The sequence below is a fragment of the Budorcas taxicolor genome, chromosome 2, assembly GCF_023091745.1.
Source record: "Budorcas taxicolor isolate Tak-1 chromosome 2, Takin1.1, whole genome shotgun sequence".
NCBI classification, from domain to species: domain Eukaryota; kingdom Metazoa; phylum Chordata; class Mammalia; order Artiodactyla; family Bovidae; genus Budorcas; species Budorcas taxicolor.
This window is the reverse complement of record NC_068911.1, coordinates 164,387,773-164,404,331: the sequence shown is the minus strand read 5'-3', so window position 1 is coordinate 164,404,331 and position 16,559 is coordinate 164,387,773. Positions and strand designations below refer to the sequence as shown.

The 16,559-nt window shown below is 37.4% G+C and overlaps 1 protein-coding gene across 3 annotated transcripts in view; it reads right to left on the bottom strand.

Annotated features, from left to right (window-relative positions):
• Positions 1-16,559, bottom strand: part of DIS3L2 (DIS3 like 3'-5' exoribonuclease 2) — a 360,246-nt gene that overhangs the window by 183,932 nt on the left and 159,755 nt on the right. For all 3 annotated transcript variants that reach the window (XM_052655148.1, XM_052655156.1, XM_052655165.1), the window contains exon 9: positions 8,125-8,298. In XM_052655148.1, coding sequence (XP_052511108.1) covers positions 8,125-8,298 — 174 coding nt within the window. The remainder of the gene's footprint in view (positions 1-8,124; positions 8,299-16,559) is intronic.

The window sequence follows — 16,559 nt, the reverse complement described above, 5'->3', positions numbered from 1 at the left end:
GGGAAATTCATAGAGACAGAATGTAGATTAACAGTTGCTAGGAGTTAGGGTGGAGAGACAACAGGAACCAACTGCCAGTAAGTCTAGGATTTCTTTTGCAAGGGGTGAAAGTGTTCTGAAATTAGTGGTGATGGTTGCATAATTTTAAGAATGTCCAAGAAATTGTCGAATTGTACATTAAAAAGATGAATTTTATGGTATTTGAATATCTCAATATAAAAAACATTTCAGAGACTTTGCCACTCTGACATTTAATTATCCCTAAATCCTACTAGTTTACTCTAAATCCTCAGCCACCCACATAAAAATAAGTTTTTTTAAATCATTACAGTATAACTTCCAAACAAATTTTATGTATTTAGAATGTATAGAAATTAATCATCTTTCCTATGCATTCATATTTGCAAAATGGTACAAAATTATTTCTGAGTATAAGTTCAAATACTGTCTTCTCTGTCAACAGGCATTGTTCTACCTGTTCAGATAAAATCTACGAATCTTTGGCTATTTATTTCCTTTGAGATTTAGTGCTACTTATCAATATAAATTTTATGTTAACAAACTACTGAAGTACTTGTAGTTAAGAATACCTACTTGTGGATCTACTTTCAGACCCATTCATCTTTGTTCCTATCTATGAGTTTCATGTATTTTCATAAACAGTGAGTTAGGATTTATATGAAGGGAATAGCATTGCTGTTTCAAATGACAATGACAGCTTCCTGCAGGCTTCCTGGTGGTTTAGACGGTAAAGGGTCTACCTGCAATGCAGGAGACCCAGGTTCAATCCCCTGGGTCAGGAAGATGCCCTGGAGAAGGAAAAGGCAATCCACTCCGGTATTCTCACCTGGGCAATTCCCTGGACAGAGGAGCCTGGCAGGCTACAGTCCACGGGGTTGCAACAGTAGGAGACAACTAAGCAGCTAACACAGTTAAACTTTGCTTCCCACCAGGCAAGAGAAGAAGGGGTTCTCTTGGCAATGGAAGAGCTGAGAGTGCTTTAAAGCACAGTTCTTGAATTCCTTCTGTTGCCCACAGTGAAGCACAGTCAATATTTTTCAGATAAATGTGGCAGATAATCACCAGTGGAATACCACTTTCTTTCAAATCCAAGAAGTTTGCTCTGAATCATTCAGAAAGGACATCCCAAACACAGTCACACAGCATTAGACCTCTTACGTTGTGAGATATTTAGTTTAGCAATTTCATAGTGTATACTAAGGAACACCAGTTTCACGAGATGATCCACACAAAAAAATACTGTAAGAAATGTATTAACCCAATGTTTCCCAAAACAGGATGGTCACAGAATCTTTTTTCTCCATAGCACATATTAAAATCCCAAAGAACTTGCAGCCTACCAACACCTTTGGAAAACCTAACTTGGTCAAATAATCCGTTTTACCAAAGATGAAACTTCAGTTTCATCTGTGCTCACTGTTTCCCCAAATGTAACTGATTTTCCCAAGGTCACCCAGCTAGTCCCTGACTTCCAGTGCTCTTTCTATGCTGCCACACTCCCTCACCAGAGGGACCTTTTCTAAATGGCAATTTAATCAGACTGGACTTCCTGATAAACAGCAAGATCATTAGTCATTTAATGTTAGTTATGTTTGAAAGCTTTCCCACAAGAGGCTTGACCTGAAAGAGGTTAGTATTATATGTCTCCTTTCAAGTTGCTATTTCAAGGTTGGTTTTACCTGGAGTGAGAGAAAATTTCTGTCTATCTGGAACAGTTCCATCCTGAAGATATTTCAATATTTCTCACCACAACACCCTTTCTGTGCTCAGTATTTTTAGCTCATTGTTTTCTATTTTGGCAGCTGAGAAGGTGCAGTTTGTAATTTTACCTCCAGCTTCATATTTCTTCTTAAAAGTGAATACAATGTCCTGTTTATAATAATAAAATCACTAGTTGGCAGAACGACATTAAATGGAAAAAAAAAAGGGGAAAGCAATTGGAAAATTTAGAGCAAGCAATTTTAAGTGCCAAGTTTTGCATTTGTAATGGTCTAGTGGAGGTCACTGGGCTTCCTTTTTATTGAAAGAATAGTAAAGAAATAGATATCCACAAGTTCTGCTGTGAAAAACTATAGAAATCACCTCCACTTCAAGGAAGCTCATGGTTTTACTGAAAAGTGACATGATCCAAACTTCTACAATACTACTGAAGTATAAAAATCAGTTTAGCATGGTATTTTCCCCCTCCAATAATTTAGGTTTTCACTTTCTACTTTAATTAAGCTTTTAAGCTTTGGTTTCAGTTTAGCAACAAAGGAAGCAAAACAATATGAATGAAATTGGAAATAATTGGAGCCAGTCTCAGAAATAACCTTGGGGTTTCTTGGGCTTCTGGTGCAACCCCCTTTAAGCAGTTTCCTTGGATATATTCTCCTCCTGATCCCCAAAGGCTTGCAGTATTGGTGTTGCTTTTTTTTTTTTTAACCTCAAATGCCCTGCTAAGGAGAGCTGCAGGTTAGGCCATGCAAGCACCAATTCTCCAGAGACTGAAGCCCAAGGTCCAGAAAAATGGTGCTCCCCATCAGAAGGGCCAGATTCCTCCTAGGAGTTCACACCAGCCTTCCTTCTTGAAAATTGCTAACCAACCATTTTTCTTTTCAAAATAAACACTATTTCTCTCAACTTCAGTTTGCAAAATATTACCCCAATTCCACTGGACTAAAAAACTGGAATTTTACTGACATAATTGGATTATGAGGTTTAAAGATTGATGGAACTTTCCTGTTCCAAATACAATTGTTCAAATACCAAACCTAAACGGGTATGTAGAAGTCCTTACGTAGCTAGAGCCAGGGCAACATCACAGGCTCCACAGCAGGGCGGCCCAGCAGAGGGGGTCAAGAAGCCATCAAAACCATAGGAGTTGTGAGCCCTGTTACAGTAGATCTGGGAGGCTTAAGGGAACACCCCACCCTTTCTGCAGCCACAGCCTGCCACTAAACTGAAGACTACTTAGTCACTCTAGTTCTAGAAATGCCTGCTCATTTCTCAGATCTCAGCTCTAGCACCAATGACATTGGCAATTTGTTCATACGGATATTGCTGGGCTTGCCATTCTCTGCTGTAATTTATCTGAGTATAAATCTGCCTTCTTGCAAACAGTAAAGTCATGAAGAACAAGGGCTGGGCCTTACTTGCCTTTGCATTTCCGGTGACTGATTTAGTATACTTGGTATATATTATATGTACACATATATTATATATATATAATATATATAAACACAAGAGGCTTCCCTCATAGCTCAGTTGGTAAAGAGTCTGAGTGCAATGCAGGAGACCCGGGTTTGATTCCTGGGTCGGCAAGATACCCTGGAGAAAGAAATGGCAAACCACTCCAGTACTCTTGCCTGGAGAATCCCATGGACAGAGGAGCCTGGTGGGCTACAGTCCATGGAGTCGCGAGAGTCAAACACAGTATAGCGACTAAACTGCCATAGAGAGAAGAGAGGAAAAGGAAAAAAGTTTGATTTAGGAGTTTACAGAATATGTATTATTTATTCATAGCATGTTTCTTAGGGTATATTAGGATTCATTCCTAGTTCTTTTGACTTTCCTAGAAAAATATTGGCAAAACCTCTTTGAGGGCACTGAACCTCTGAGCAGAAGAAATAACAGTACTATAAATTCTTGTACCAAGTATCTCTCTTCCATTATAATTCCATATTTGACTATTGCTCCAAGACAGAGTTCCACAAGAACAGAAACCATTATCTACTTTTACTCATGTTGAATTTCTACTGCCCATGGATGGTGTTCAATAAATATTTGTTGATAGAAAAATGAAATAAATTTATTACAAGACCAATCAAAGAGAGGAAAAGGTAATCAGATCCAAACGCTTCAGCATACTAAGTACTTCTCTATTTTTTATTGTAAAAAAAATAAGAAATTATTTACTGTGGCTACATAAACACATGAACCCTGGCATACTCACAAGATGTGTGGATCAGGTGGTAAATGAGGTGACCCTCAGGTGTTCCAAAACACAAAAGGCAATGATACTGGCATGTTTGCTGGTTCTTTTATTTTCAGCCAACTATGAACAGTGGGTAATTACACATGCCCAGTACCATGGATTTATGGTTTTAGCAAAGTTAATCCTTACAAAATAGGTACGTGGCTAAAAAAAGACTATTGCAAAGATCCAGATTGAAGATAATATTAAACTAATAATAGTAATAGCACTAATACCATGAAAATAGCAAAGTTGACATTTTCTTCTGCTCCTAACATGAATTCATCATCAGCCACATTATGATTTCAAAACAATGACTGTCAATCATATGTTCCCTAGCAGATAACTTGGAAAAAAAAAATACACTTAATCTGTCCCTTCAAGTAAATGTGATCTTTTAACAATGATTTTTAAAAGTTACTGCTTTTTGAAAGCAAAATAAAACAAGAAACTCAAGTTTTTAATATAAAATTCTAAAAATGGATGTTTTGAAATGTTTCATTATTACACAATTTGGGGACCTAAAATGACCTAATCTTATAAGCTACCAAATTGCTCATATCTGTACACTTAAATTTTCTCATGTAATTTTATAACTAGTTTTTAAAGATGCCAACTGCAAAATAACTGAAGATAATGAAACCATTTTTAAAAACTCTAAAAATGTAGCACCTTTCACTTTGCCCACAAGAAAGGACTGACATCATGAAAGGTGGAAGTCTATTAGATGGATTTCAAAATGAATCTGAATATGATCAGTGAATAGGATTGAAAAATGAGTATCATGATTTAGTGAGTTCAGCTCATTTCTTCCTAAGATATGATGCATCTTTTTCAGTTATGATAACCATTAAAACCAAAACTAAGTATCAAAATACAAAAAACTTACACTCAGACCTTTGTATTTCCATATTGCAAGTTGCTCAAGCAAAATAAAAAAATAAAATATTCAATCACATTGCTTTCACCAAAAGATTAATGATAATATGAACATCTTTCTCTACCATTTTAAAGTAAAATAAAATACATTAAAATTTGTTTCACTCTTATTTTTCCACTTTTATGTATGTTAATAACATAATAAATTAGTGAAGTAGTACATACACTTGTAATTTTAGAATACAGGCACAGAAGTTACAGGAAATGCATGTCCAACAAAGTTTAGAGGTTACCACTTTAGGCATCACAAGCAGGTGAAAGATTTTAAGCCAAAGGAGTAAAAGCAAAAGAATAAGATTTGAATTTTAGAAAAATAATTCTAGAGGATAATTTATGGACAGGTAAAAACCTCCTGGAAGTTAAGTGTTTTCTTTTTTAAAAAAACCCTGTTACTGACATAAAGAACAAACTTCTGGACTCGGTGGGAGAAGGCAAGGGTGGGATGATTTCAGAGAATAGTATTGAAACATGTATATTACCATATGTAAAACAGATGACCACTGCAAGTTCAATGCATGAAGCAGGGCACCCAAAACTGGTGTTCTGGGACAATCCACAGGGATAGGGTGGGAAGGGAGGTGGGAGGGGGGTTCAGAGGTGGGGGGACACATGTATACCTGTAACAATTCATGTTGATGTATGGCAAAAACCATCACATTACTGTTAAGTAATTATCCTCCAATTAAAATAAATAAATAAAAAATTTAAAAAAGATAGTGATAGGCAAAAATGATATTTACGAAAGTGAAAAAAAAAGAAACCCTGTCACTATGCTAATGGCAGAGAGCATTCCACAGGCTCCCTGAATCTTTGGATCCTTTTGCAGGACACATAGGTATATTTTAACAGAAGCCTTCTGCAGAGCAAGACCTCCTAGTCTGTGGTCTAACTCAGAAGGTAACAAGAAGGCAAAGGAAAAGATAATGTGGGGCCATGAGAGGGGAATTAGCAATACTAGCTGCGGGGACTATTGGCATGACTTGTCATTTACCTGCACACTAGGAGTCAGGCTTGGAAAGACTGAGCACCTCTCTCTTCTGATATTTACATTCATAATTTTAAAAAGTTATAAAGGTTACTTGTTTAAATAACCTGAATAATGGAGCAATATATAAAATGAAAAGTAAAATACTGCCTCCATACCTCCTACCACTTCACTGAGTCCATGTACAATAATCACTGTCGGCAGATTGATGTGTTTCCTTCCAGGACTTTTTTTTTAATATATATATACTTTTATGTATACATGTATATTATACATATACATTTACATAGTTTTTATATAATTTGACTATTAAAAACTAGGCTCATATTCTTACTGTTCTGAAACTTGCTTCTTTCACTTTGCAATATATGATGGCCATTCTTTTAGGAAAGTCCACATGGGTCTAGCTTCTTTTTTACAGTGGCAGAGAATGCTAGCTTATTGATATGACATAGGTTATGTAACCATTCCTTTACTAGTGGACATCAGCAGTGTCACTTTTACAATAAGGTAGCAACAAACATTCATGTACATGTACCCTAATATACTTCCTTGAATAGCATGAATTGAAAGGGTAGGTACATTTAAAATGTCGATAGCTACAGAGGATTAGCTCTACTAACTTACACTTCAAACAAGAAAATTCAGTCATCCATTCTATCTTTTTCTTATTAATTTTTTAATAGATTCCTAGATTTAGGAAAAGATCTCAGAAAATAAGTCCCTCCGTTTATATATGAGAATATGAAGGTTCAGAGAGAATAATAAGATTATGGCCTCAGGATCCCAAAATCCTTGACAAGATAGCTGACCAGAAGCAGTTCTATGAACAATGGTTACTGCTGAAAGCTGACTTCAAATATAATGTGTGTTCCATCTGAGCCACTAACAAGTAGGAAAGGGAACCATCAACTCCTTTTCCTTGCCTACCCTTGGCAAGAAAAGGAAAAAAAAAAAAAGAAGTAAATTCCTAAAAGATACAAAAGCAAGAGGGAGCTGGAAAGGAGGATTCTCAAACTAGGTGGAGTAATGGGCACCACAAGCTTAAGGTATCATAACTTCAGCTACATGAAGTGAGCAAGTGTGGTGGTGGAAAAGACTCTGACATGGGATGACCTTAGCAAAAAACCTTCCACGGCCTCAGTGGGTTGTATGAAAAGTTTCTTGGTTCTGAATATCTCCATGTGGCATCTAAAATGAATGCCAGCACTGAAACCAAATTCTGAAGAGAAATATCAGAAAAGAACTAACATCCCACAATGAAGAAACATCTTCAAAGAAGATGTTGTTTAAAAAAATACCACAAAAGTACTTTCCAACAAATTCCAGACCTAAAAGTAAAGCTTTAAAGTGAAGCTCCAAGCACAGAAGTCTTGAATCCTTTGTTCTGTGCCTGAAGAGGCCCATATAAAGGAGGGCACTTCTAACAAGATAACACTGGCTTTATTGGACCAGACCTATGGGGCTTAGCAATGAGGAAAGAAGGTGGCAAGGTACCCATTGAAGTTAGAATGGTCTAGAAGAAGAGTCAGCACACATTTTCAATAAAGGGCTAGACAGCAAATATCTTAGGCTTTGCAGGCCATATGGCCTCTGTTGCAACTATTCAACGCTGCTATTGTATTGCAAAAAAACAGCCAAAGGCAATATCTAATCAAATAAGCATGGCTAAGTTTCAGGACAACTTCATGAATGCTGAAATTTGAATTTTATATAATTTTCATAAAAAATTATTGTTTCAATTTTTTTCAACCATGAAAAAATATAAAAACCATTCTTAGCTCACAAGTGCATGCAAGTGTGCTCAGTCACGTCTGACTCTTTGCAGCTCCATGGGCTGTAGCTTACCAGGCTCCTCTGTCCATGGGATTTCCCAGGCAAGAATACTGGAGTAGGTGGCCATTTCCTTCTCCAGGGGATCTTTCCGACCCAGGGTTGGATCCCACCTCTCTGGTGTCTCCTGCATTGGCAGGTGGATTGTTTACCACTGAGCCACCTAGGAAGCCTTCTTAGCTCAAGGCTGTGAGTAAACAGGCAATAGGCTAGGTTTAGCTCACAAGGCATCACTGGCCAACTTCTGGTACATGAGCACTAGAGTTCAGTTGTATGGAACTTGAGTGTTGGTGGAAAGATGGCAACACCTGAGGCCAGCTCCTCAGAAAGTTAAGTCAGAAGACAGAAAGGTAGAAAACATGTCGTTCTTTAAAGGGTTTCAGATATTTACCTTAAATCTCTTCTCCTGCTGAGTTCCTCTGGTGGAACTGTCCAAGGCAGGCCTTGAGGGAGGCATTCTAAAACTTCTGAAGAGAAATCAGAGAAATCCACACCATATTCTGTAAGTATCCCTTCTGTTTCAGGCTCGATTTCACCAGCCTGCCCAAGACTCTTCGCCAGCTGCCTGTGTACAGGACGGACAGGAAAGACTGTGTTAGCAATGGAACGCGGGCAACCTGTCTCCTCTCTTAAGTTAAGGTTGTCTTTCAGACTCTCCTGTCCCTGCCCCAGCAGGAACACCATCACCAGTGGATGAACAGGGGGCCAAGCTGAAGAGCTTAGGATACTCTTGTCTTGTTAACGCTGTGATTACAGTGTACTGTTACCTTTCCTCAGGAATGCTGACCCACGGAGAAGGGCCAGACAATCGTCTGTGTGACTCCTGCAGTTGTTCTTCGTGGAGAAGTGAAAGCTTTTGTCAATTACTTCTCTTGCAAACACCTTTAGAGACAATTCTGATCAACCCAGTTTGCGGTTAAATCACTAGTTTCACACTGACTACACCTTATGTCATGCTCACTAGGTCAGATCTGATGTTTTCGTTTATTTCACAATTCTACTAATTTTTGCCTTAATGGTTTAAGACGTTTTGTCTGAACACAAAAGCTATATATATTCACTTTAGAGAAGTTGTTAATAGAAAAGATAGAAATACAACAAGAAGAAAACTGAAATTATCTTTAATCCAGTCACCCAGCAAATGATCATTCACATTTTAGTGTCCTGTTCCATTAAAAATAAGACTCTATTGAACAGGACAGTCCTGTCACAGGACAGTTCCATCTTTTAGAGGGCTGATCTTACTCTTTATCTGTGGGTCATCTACACATACACCAAAACTGATAACTTTCCATTCTGGTAAATACTGGCATGCCACATACAGCCAAGTCTAAAGTTAAGTGGTGAATGCTGATAGTCAATAGGAAATACAACATGAGTCTTAAATCAGCTGCCTTCGTTGAGAGTGTTGAGGAGACCAGAGTTGGCTACCTCCTCCACTGCACAGGTCTATTCATCTACCAGGGTGACCTAGGAATCTAACTTCAGTAATTCCTGCAAGGAGTTTAACTTTGGCGTTAGGGCCTTCTCTGGGACCATTTGACTTCTTTGAAGAAGATTCCATTTCCTTATATAAGGGTAGATGCCTGGCTACTAGAGTTCACAGGTACACAGTGGTATAGGAGGACTGGGGATGTGGTTGCCTTATATGCAGACTTTTAACACATTTTCGGCCTCAATACTGGAACATGGCAGTGGTGGTAAAACGGTTGGCCCCACTTCTCATATGCCAGCCAAGAGAGAGCAGCCCACTGCTGATACATACACCTGCCCACCAGCACAGGCTTGAGGCAGCCTGCGGGCATTTCACATACAATGGTGGCTCAGACCAGTGCCTTCTTCTCAAAGGTAGGTGGTGATTTCCACAAATCACATCAAAAAGCCAAAGACAGCAAAAATACATGGGAAAAAAATGAAAGAAGGCTATCTGGTAGATTCACAAATATACAAAAATTAAACAACCCATGGGTTAAGGAAGAAATAAATAGAGAATTAGAAAATATTTTGAACTGAATGAAATACAATATATCAATATTTGTGAGATGCAGCTAAAGCAGTGCTTTGAGGAAATTCTACAGCTTTAAATGCTCATATTACAAAACAAGGATTATATAACAACAATGTATTCTGCCTGAGGACAGTCTCTGGATTAAACCTTCTGGCTAATTCTATTCTCTTAAAATGTAAATTATGGGAGTAGGTCTGGTGAGGTCTTTACAACCTCCAGACATTCTATGGATTTACTGGAGAGTATATAACTTCATTGCTAACACTAACAAGCGGGCACTCTTTCTGCCCCCTTCTGATGCGTATGTCAGAAGCTTTCTCTATCTCCTTTAAACTTTAATAAAACTTTATCACACACACACACACAAAAGAAATGTGTCAGTGAACTAAACTTCTATCTTAAAAGACTGAAAAAAGAAAAGCAAATTAGATCCCAGGTAAGCAGAAGGAAGGAAATAATAAAGAAATAAAAATCAATGACTAGAAAATTAATAAACAATAAAGAAAACCAATAAAATCAAAAGCTGATTCTTTGATGAGAAAATAAAATAGGTAAGTTTCTGGTGAGACTGATCAAGAAAAATAAGGAATAAGTTACCAATGTCAGGAATGAGAGAGGGACCATTATTATAGATCTTTTGAGCATTAAAATAATAATAAGGGAACTATAAATGACTTTAGGCCAATAAATCAAATAACTTGGATGAAATGGATAAATTCCATGAAAGACACACACTGCCTAAGACTAGTCAAGAAGATACCAACACTATATATCCCTTCATCTACTAAAGAAACCAAATTCATAGTTTAAAATGTTTCCACAAAGACAAAATGCAGGCCCAAATGGTTTCACTGGATAATGCTACCAAGTCTTTACAAAAGAATTAATACTCATTTCACACAAACTCTTTCAGAATATAGAATAGGACGGAACACTTCCTAACTAGTTTTATGAAGCCAGAATTACTCTGATACCAAAATGAGACAAAAGATTCACGAGATCAATATCCCTCATGAAAAACAGACTTAAAATTCTTATGAAATATTACCAAACAGAGTTCAGCAATATATAAAAGGGCCAAATAATTCAAGATCTGTCTGACATTCAAAAATCTAATCTATTTAATTACTCAGCTAGTAAACAATGAAAAAACACAATCATCTCAACAGAATAAAAAAAATTTTTGACAAAATTCAATGTCTATTCATGATCAAAACACTCAGCAAATGAGTAATGAACAGGAACATCCTCAATTTAACAGTGAAAGTCTAAATGCTTTCCTCAAGATCAGGAAGAAAACAAGTTCACTCTCTTTGGTTCAGTTAGTACTGTTCACCAATAGAAACAAACATGGTATCAAAAGTCCCAGTGAGAACCATAAAGCAAGAAAATGAAGAAACGAATGCAAATTAGAAAGACTTCCACACTGCGAGTAAGTGGGCCAAAGGAGTATAATTCCCATTACAGAAATGAGCAGCCTCCTACTTAAGACTCTGCTTCAGCTCAAGGCTTTGAATGGGAAGACAGTGACACAAAGACAAAGGGGTGCTTAGGATTCATTCATGGTGGCTACAGGGCTGCCAGTGAAAGCAGTGCTGGTAGCAGTGCCCAGTAGCAATGCTGTCTTGCCAGTGGTAAGAACCACTGCCATCATGGCCAAACTAATCCTGATAAAAGACAATGGCTAGACCTTGTTCTTGGCTTTCCAGGTTGGCCTTTGTTCCTTCCCATAACTTTCTCAGGACGTTCAAGACTCACTGTTACTATGAACCCTTCAATATCCCTCTAATAAATTCCTTTTTCAACCACAGTTGTTTTCTCCTATTTTGCAACCAAGGATCCAGATAGTTAAAAACTCAGGTCTCACTAATTTTCAAAATGACAACATTATTATCTGTGTATTATCCTCATTCACTAGAATGAAGTTCCTGTTGAGGATCTGGAAACCTGTTGTTAATGCCTTTTAAGTTTAAAGGACATTTTGGAGACTGATTAGTATTTTGAAAATCAAGTGGGACATGAGTTACGTCCAACCCACTTAAAGAATTAATTATTCTCAAAGTTCCTAAGGGTCTGTTCTCTACATCCATTTCCTAATACGAACATGTTTGTCTGGTTCTTGGTGTAAGCATGAGAAACTAACTCTGGTTTGAAAAGAAATTTTTTGGAAAGATACCAAAAGCTCACAGAAACAGTGAGAGATGTGGAAAACCTGAAAAGAGGATAGAAACAAAAGAATTATGTGCTCAACCTCTAAAGTCTTAATTTCAGGCTAAGATGGAAACTCAGTGACTTCCTACGTATATCAAAAAAGTTTTCTGAGTCTATTGCAGCTTCCAGGCTAAGACAGCAAATAAACAAAAATCAAGGGTGATAAATCACTACCATCATTAAATTCAGAGTCTCACTAAGTCTCTTACATGAAAAGTAGGAATACATCAGAAACAGTAAGCCTCAAGAGAACCAAACCATATATATTTATCTATATATGTATATATAGATATATGTTATATGATATATATTTCATATATATATATATGAAATACAAGATTAGGAAATACAAGATACAGGAAGATGCAGAAAGGTCTGAATACCTTGGATGCCTAGTTCCAACTGACCTTTCATTGTCACGAATCATAAGTGGACTCTGGTAGTATATCCATTCTAAGGGATGGTCTCTGAAAAGACAGTGGAGCAGAAACTTCCTCCCTGCAGGTAGAACTTGAAGCAATACATCCATGGTCTACTTTGGCTGAGGAAAGATGGCCTGATGGGCAGTGGCTACAAGTTTAGCCAGATGGATAGGGACCTGAAAGAAGAAAGATTGGAGGACTGGTGACAAAGACATCTGAGGGACAGACATGGAGAAATGGGCCTAGAGCATAGCTATTTGTGTTCCATGAGAATGCTCAGCATAAGATTCTCACTGTGGGGGCAAGATGATCTACCTTGAAAATGTCAACCAACCCCCTTCCCCAGGCACTGCACTGTTTGCTCAACTGGCATCAGAACAAAGTACCTGGTAGCAGGAAATGAGCTCCACACATGAGCTTCCTCTCACCAATGCCAACCAGGCCACCACACTTGCTGCTAAGTCGCTTCAGTCATGTCCAACTCTGTGCGACCCCAGAAACGGCAGCCCACCAGGCTCCCCCGTCCCTGGGATTCTCCAGGCAAGAACACTGGAGTGGGTTGCCATTTCCTTCTCCAATGCATGAAAAGTGAAAAGCGAAAGTGAAGTCGCTCAGTTGTGTCCAACTCTGAGCCTCTAATACAGAACCATGGCAGGAGGACCCACCAACCTGGTGAAGGCAGATGAAGTTCGCTGAGCTCTCCTCTGATGGAGAGGGCAATAATCTTTCTCCATTAAAAGAAACACTAATTCTGGATTTGGCTTGATGTCTTCATTTGTTCTACCCACCCTGGCTATGTAAGCATCATAATCCATAGATTTATCAAATTCTGTTCAAGCTTATTATGTTATATCATTCAATATTTTGTAGTCAAGAATTTCTGCCTCAACTAAGACCAGACACAGCGAAAAAATATTTTCTAAAAAAACTATTTGCAATTCAAGTCAGCTGAGAGATGATTCAGAAATAAGGATTCAAGGGTAGCAAGTAATGATGTAAAGAAGATAATCATATATTGAGACGCATGAAATTACCAATATATTTGACCATGTTTTGCCTAGAAAACACAATTTCACATGATTCTCCCCATAGTATTAAAAACTATGTAAAATAATTAACCATACATATAATCCAACAGCATACACAGTTTCTGGGAGAAGCATAAACAACAAAGCAGATCTTTTAGCATTTATTAGAGAATATGAAAAAAAACACATTCTGATACGTCGTAAGAGTCTTAGTTTTTGTGAGGCCGCCTTAAAACACAGTGGCCATCCTATTCCTACTTGGTGAGGTTGCAGTGGTCAAAACTGATTATCTTATGCTTGTAATGGAGGGCTTAAATGCCCGAACAGAAGGCATTTTGTAATGTCCAACTTTAAAAATATAACACTAAAATCTAAGAACTCATTATTTAAAGATGGAGTGGGAGGCAGGAAGAGGAGCCATTCCAGGTGTTCTATTAAAAAAAATACTTCATGTAAAAAGGAAGAAACAGGCAAGAGAAATAGGAGAAGAATAAAACATAGTTTACATGCATGCAGACACATAAATTACTCATTTGACCAAAGATGCTAGCAAGAACTCAAAAATTTTATGAAAATATCACCACTAAAGAACAGCTCAAAGTAAAGATCCAAGTGCATAAGAAATAAATTTCACAAAAGGAAATAAAAACTAGTGTGATTTCTAGTTCTCTAACTATGTCTAGGAAATAGGAAATAAGTAGAAAGGAAAAATAAAATTAATGAAGAACTGACACTATTTGAAAAAAATAAGACTCACAGAGAAAAGTCTGGAAGAAGTGGGGAAAAATGAAATTAGAAAGTATATACAAACAGTGTGAAAAGATTATAGGGAAAACAGATATGAAAGGCAGGTGAAGGAGAACAAACTTTGGCATGATTCATATTCCTGAAGGAAGGAACTACATATATGAAACAGAATGCGTTTTCAAAAATATCATTAAGACTATTTCCCTGAAATCAAAGAAATTTTACGGACATGGTATACTATGTCTCAGGAAAAACTAATACAGAAAATTATCATTGAAGTTTGTGGACTTAAAGATGAAGTTTTTGGGTTTTTTTTTACAGGCAAGAACTCAGGGAATATAATTCTCACAAACCCTTTCTGAAAGACTACTAAGTGAGAACAACAGCCTCCTGAGAGACGGAGAAATTTTCCAAAAGAAGACTAGCGCTCACAGTTCTGCACTGAGCCTTATGTTCGGACGAAAACAAATGTTTTATAAATGTCTGCCGAGTCATCCTCACTGACTTTTCCATCTGTATCATGCACACGTATGTTATTTCTATGTATTTCAACATAGTTCCTTGTTTTGTACTTATTCTGCTCTCAGAGTATTTTCCTATGCTCTATCTTTATAGATAAGTATATAAGCACAATTATGACTGTGGCTACGAATCGGGTGAAAATCTGCTAAAGAAACCATTGCAAAAACAAAGCAAAGTTGCATAAAAAATACTAGAAAGTATACGTTGTGCCATTCTTGGTAAGAAGCTGTTTAATACAAAATAATTAGACACCTGGTTGTCAAATTAAGTTTTAAAAAATAAAAATATATAATGTTACTGTATCATATTAATAAATGTAACATTAATAAAATTAAAAAAGACTAGTGCTGAGTGCTGGAACCACTTCCACTGGGGTGAGAAGGTGAAAGGAAAGGACCAAAGTAGGCAGGTGATGATGGATCTAGTATGTGTCAGAACAAGTCACTGCAATCATCAGCCCTCTGCTGACATTTAAAGAAAAAAACACTTTGTCTTTCATCTCATTTAATTTTATTCTTGCTTTGTGTTCTGGCGATTTTTTTTCACCAGGCTCTAAGTCCAAAGAATCTTAAATTGTTCACTGAAATTGGAACATGGCTCATAAACATGAAATTATATTTTGAATTATATTTTGATTAGGGCCTCCAACTGTGATCAATGACTCCAAGTTTCTATTAGTAGTAATTAATATTTATTTTTATTAAGTTCCAGAAAACATTTCTCAAGTGCCATATTTAAATAATTTATTATAGATATTCACTTGAGATGTATGTGACAGCAGCATAGACTGAACAGCTTGCAGGAGATAAAAATCTAACAGGTCAGGATTAAACTTAGATGCATTCAGAACTTAGATGCCCCAGAAAGAATCACATGCTGCCTACTTATAAATTCTGCTTCCACTCTAAAATCCATCATGTCTTAGGATCTAAACAAAAGCAGAATCTAGTAGAGAATCGATTTATACACTGTATATTTTCCTCTAACAGAAGGATCTGTTTTATATTTTTATTTTGGTTGTAAATTTTATTTTATATGAATACTGAAAGTAACTTTCATCTGTTATAGCTCAAATATTACAACGTTCTAAGTAACTTCTGTCTTTCATTCACTGTCTGCAAAGATGGAAACAGTTGCTTTAGGACAATATGACTCAATGTTGCATCAAAATGTCTGGCCCATTCTCTTAAAAACCAACTTTATTGTTGTTGTTCAAGTAAAGAGATGCCTGGCTGCTGCTGCTGCTAAGTCGCTTCAGTCGTGTCCGACTCTGTGTGACCCCATGGACGGCAGCCCACCAGGCTCCCCCGTCCCTGGGATTCTCCAGGCAAGAACACTGGAGTGGGTTGCCATTTCCTAGATACCTGGAGTAACAGGCAAATTTGGCCTTAGAGTACCAAATGAAGCAGGGCAAAGGCTAACAGAGTTTTGCCAAGAGAACTCACTGGTCATAGCAAACACTCTCTTCCAACAACACAGAGAGATGACTCTACAAATGGATATCACCAGATGGTCAATACCAAAATCAGACTGATTACATTCTTTGCAGCCAAAGAGGGAGAAGCTCTAAACAGTCAGCAAAAACAAGACCAGGAGCTGACTGTGGCTTAGATCATGAACGCCTTAGTGCAAAACACAGGTTTAAATTGGAGAAAGTAGAGAAAACCAATAGGCAACTCAAGTATGACCTAAATCAAATCCCTTACAATTATACAGTGGAAGTGACAAACAGAGTCAAGGGATTAGATCTGATAGAGTGTCTGAAGAACTATGGATTGAGGTTCGTGACACTGTACAGGAGGGGGTGATCAAACCATTCCCAAGAAAAAGAAATGCAAAAAGGCAAAATGGTTGCCTCAGGAGGCCTTATAAAGGGCTAAGAAAAGAA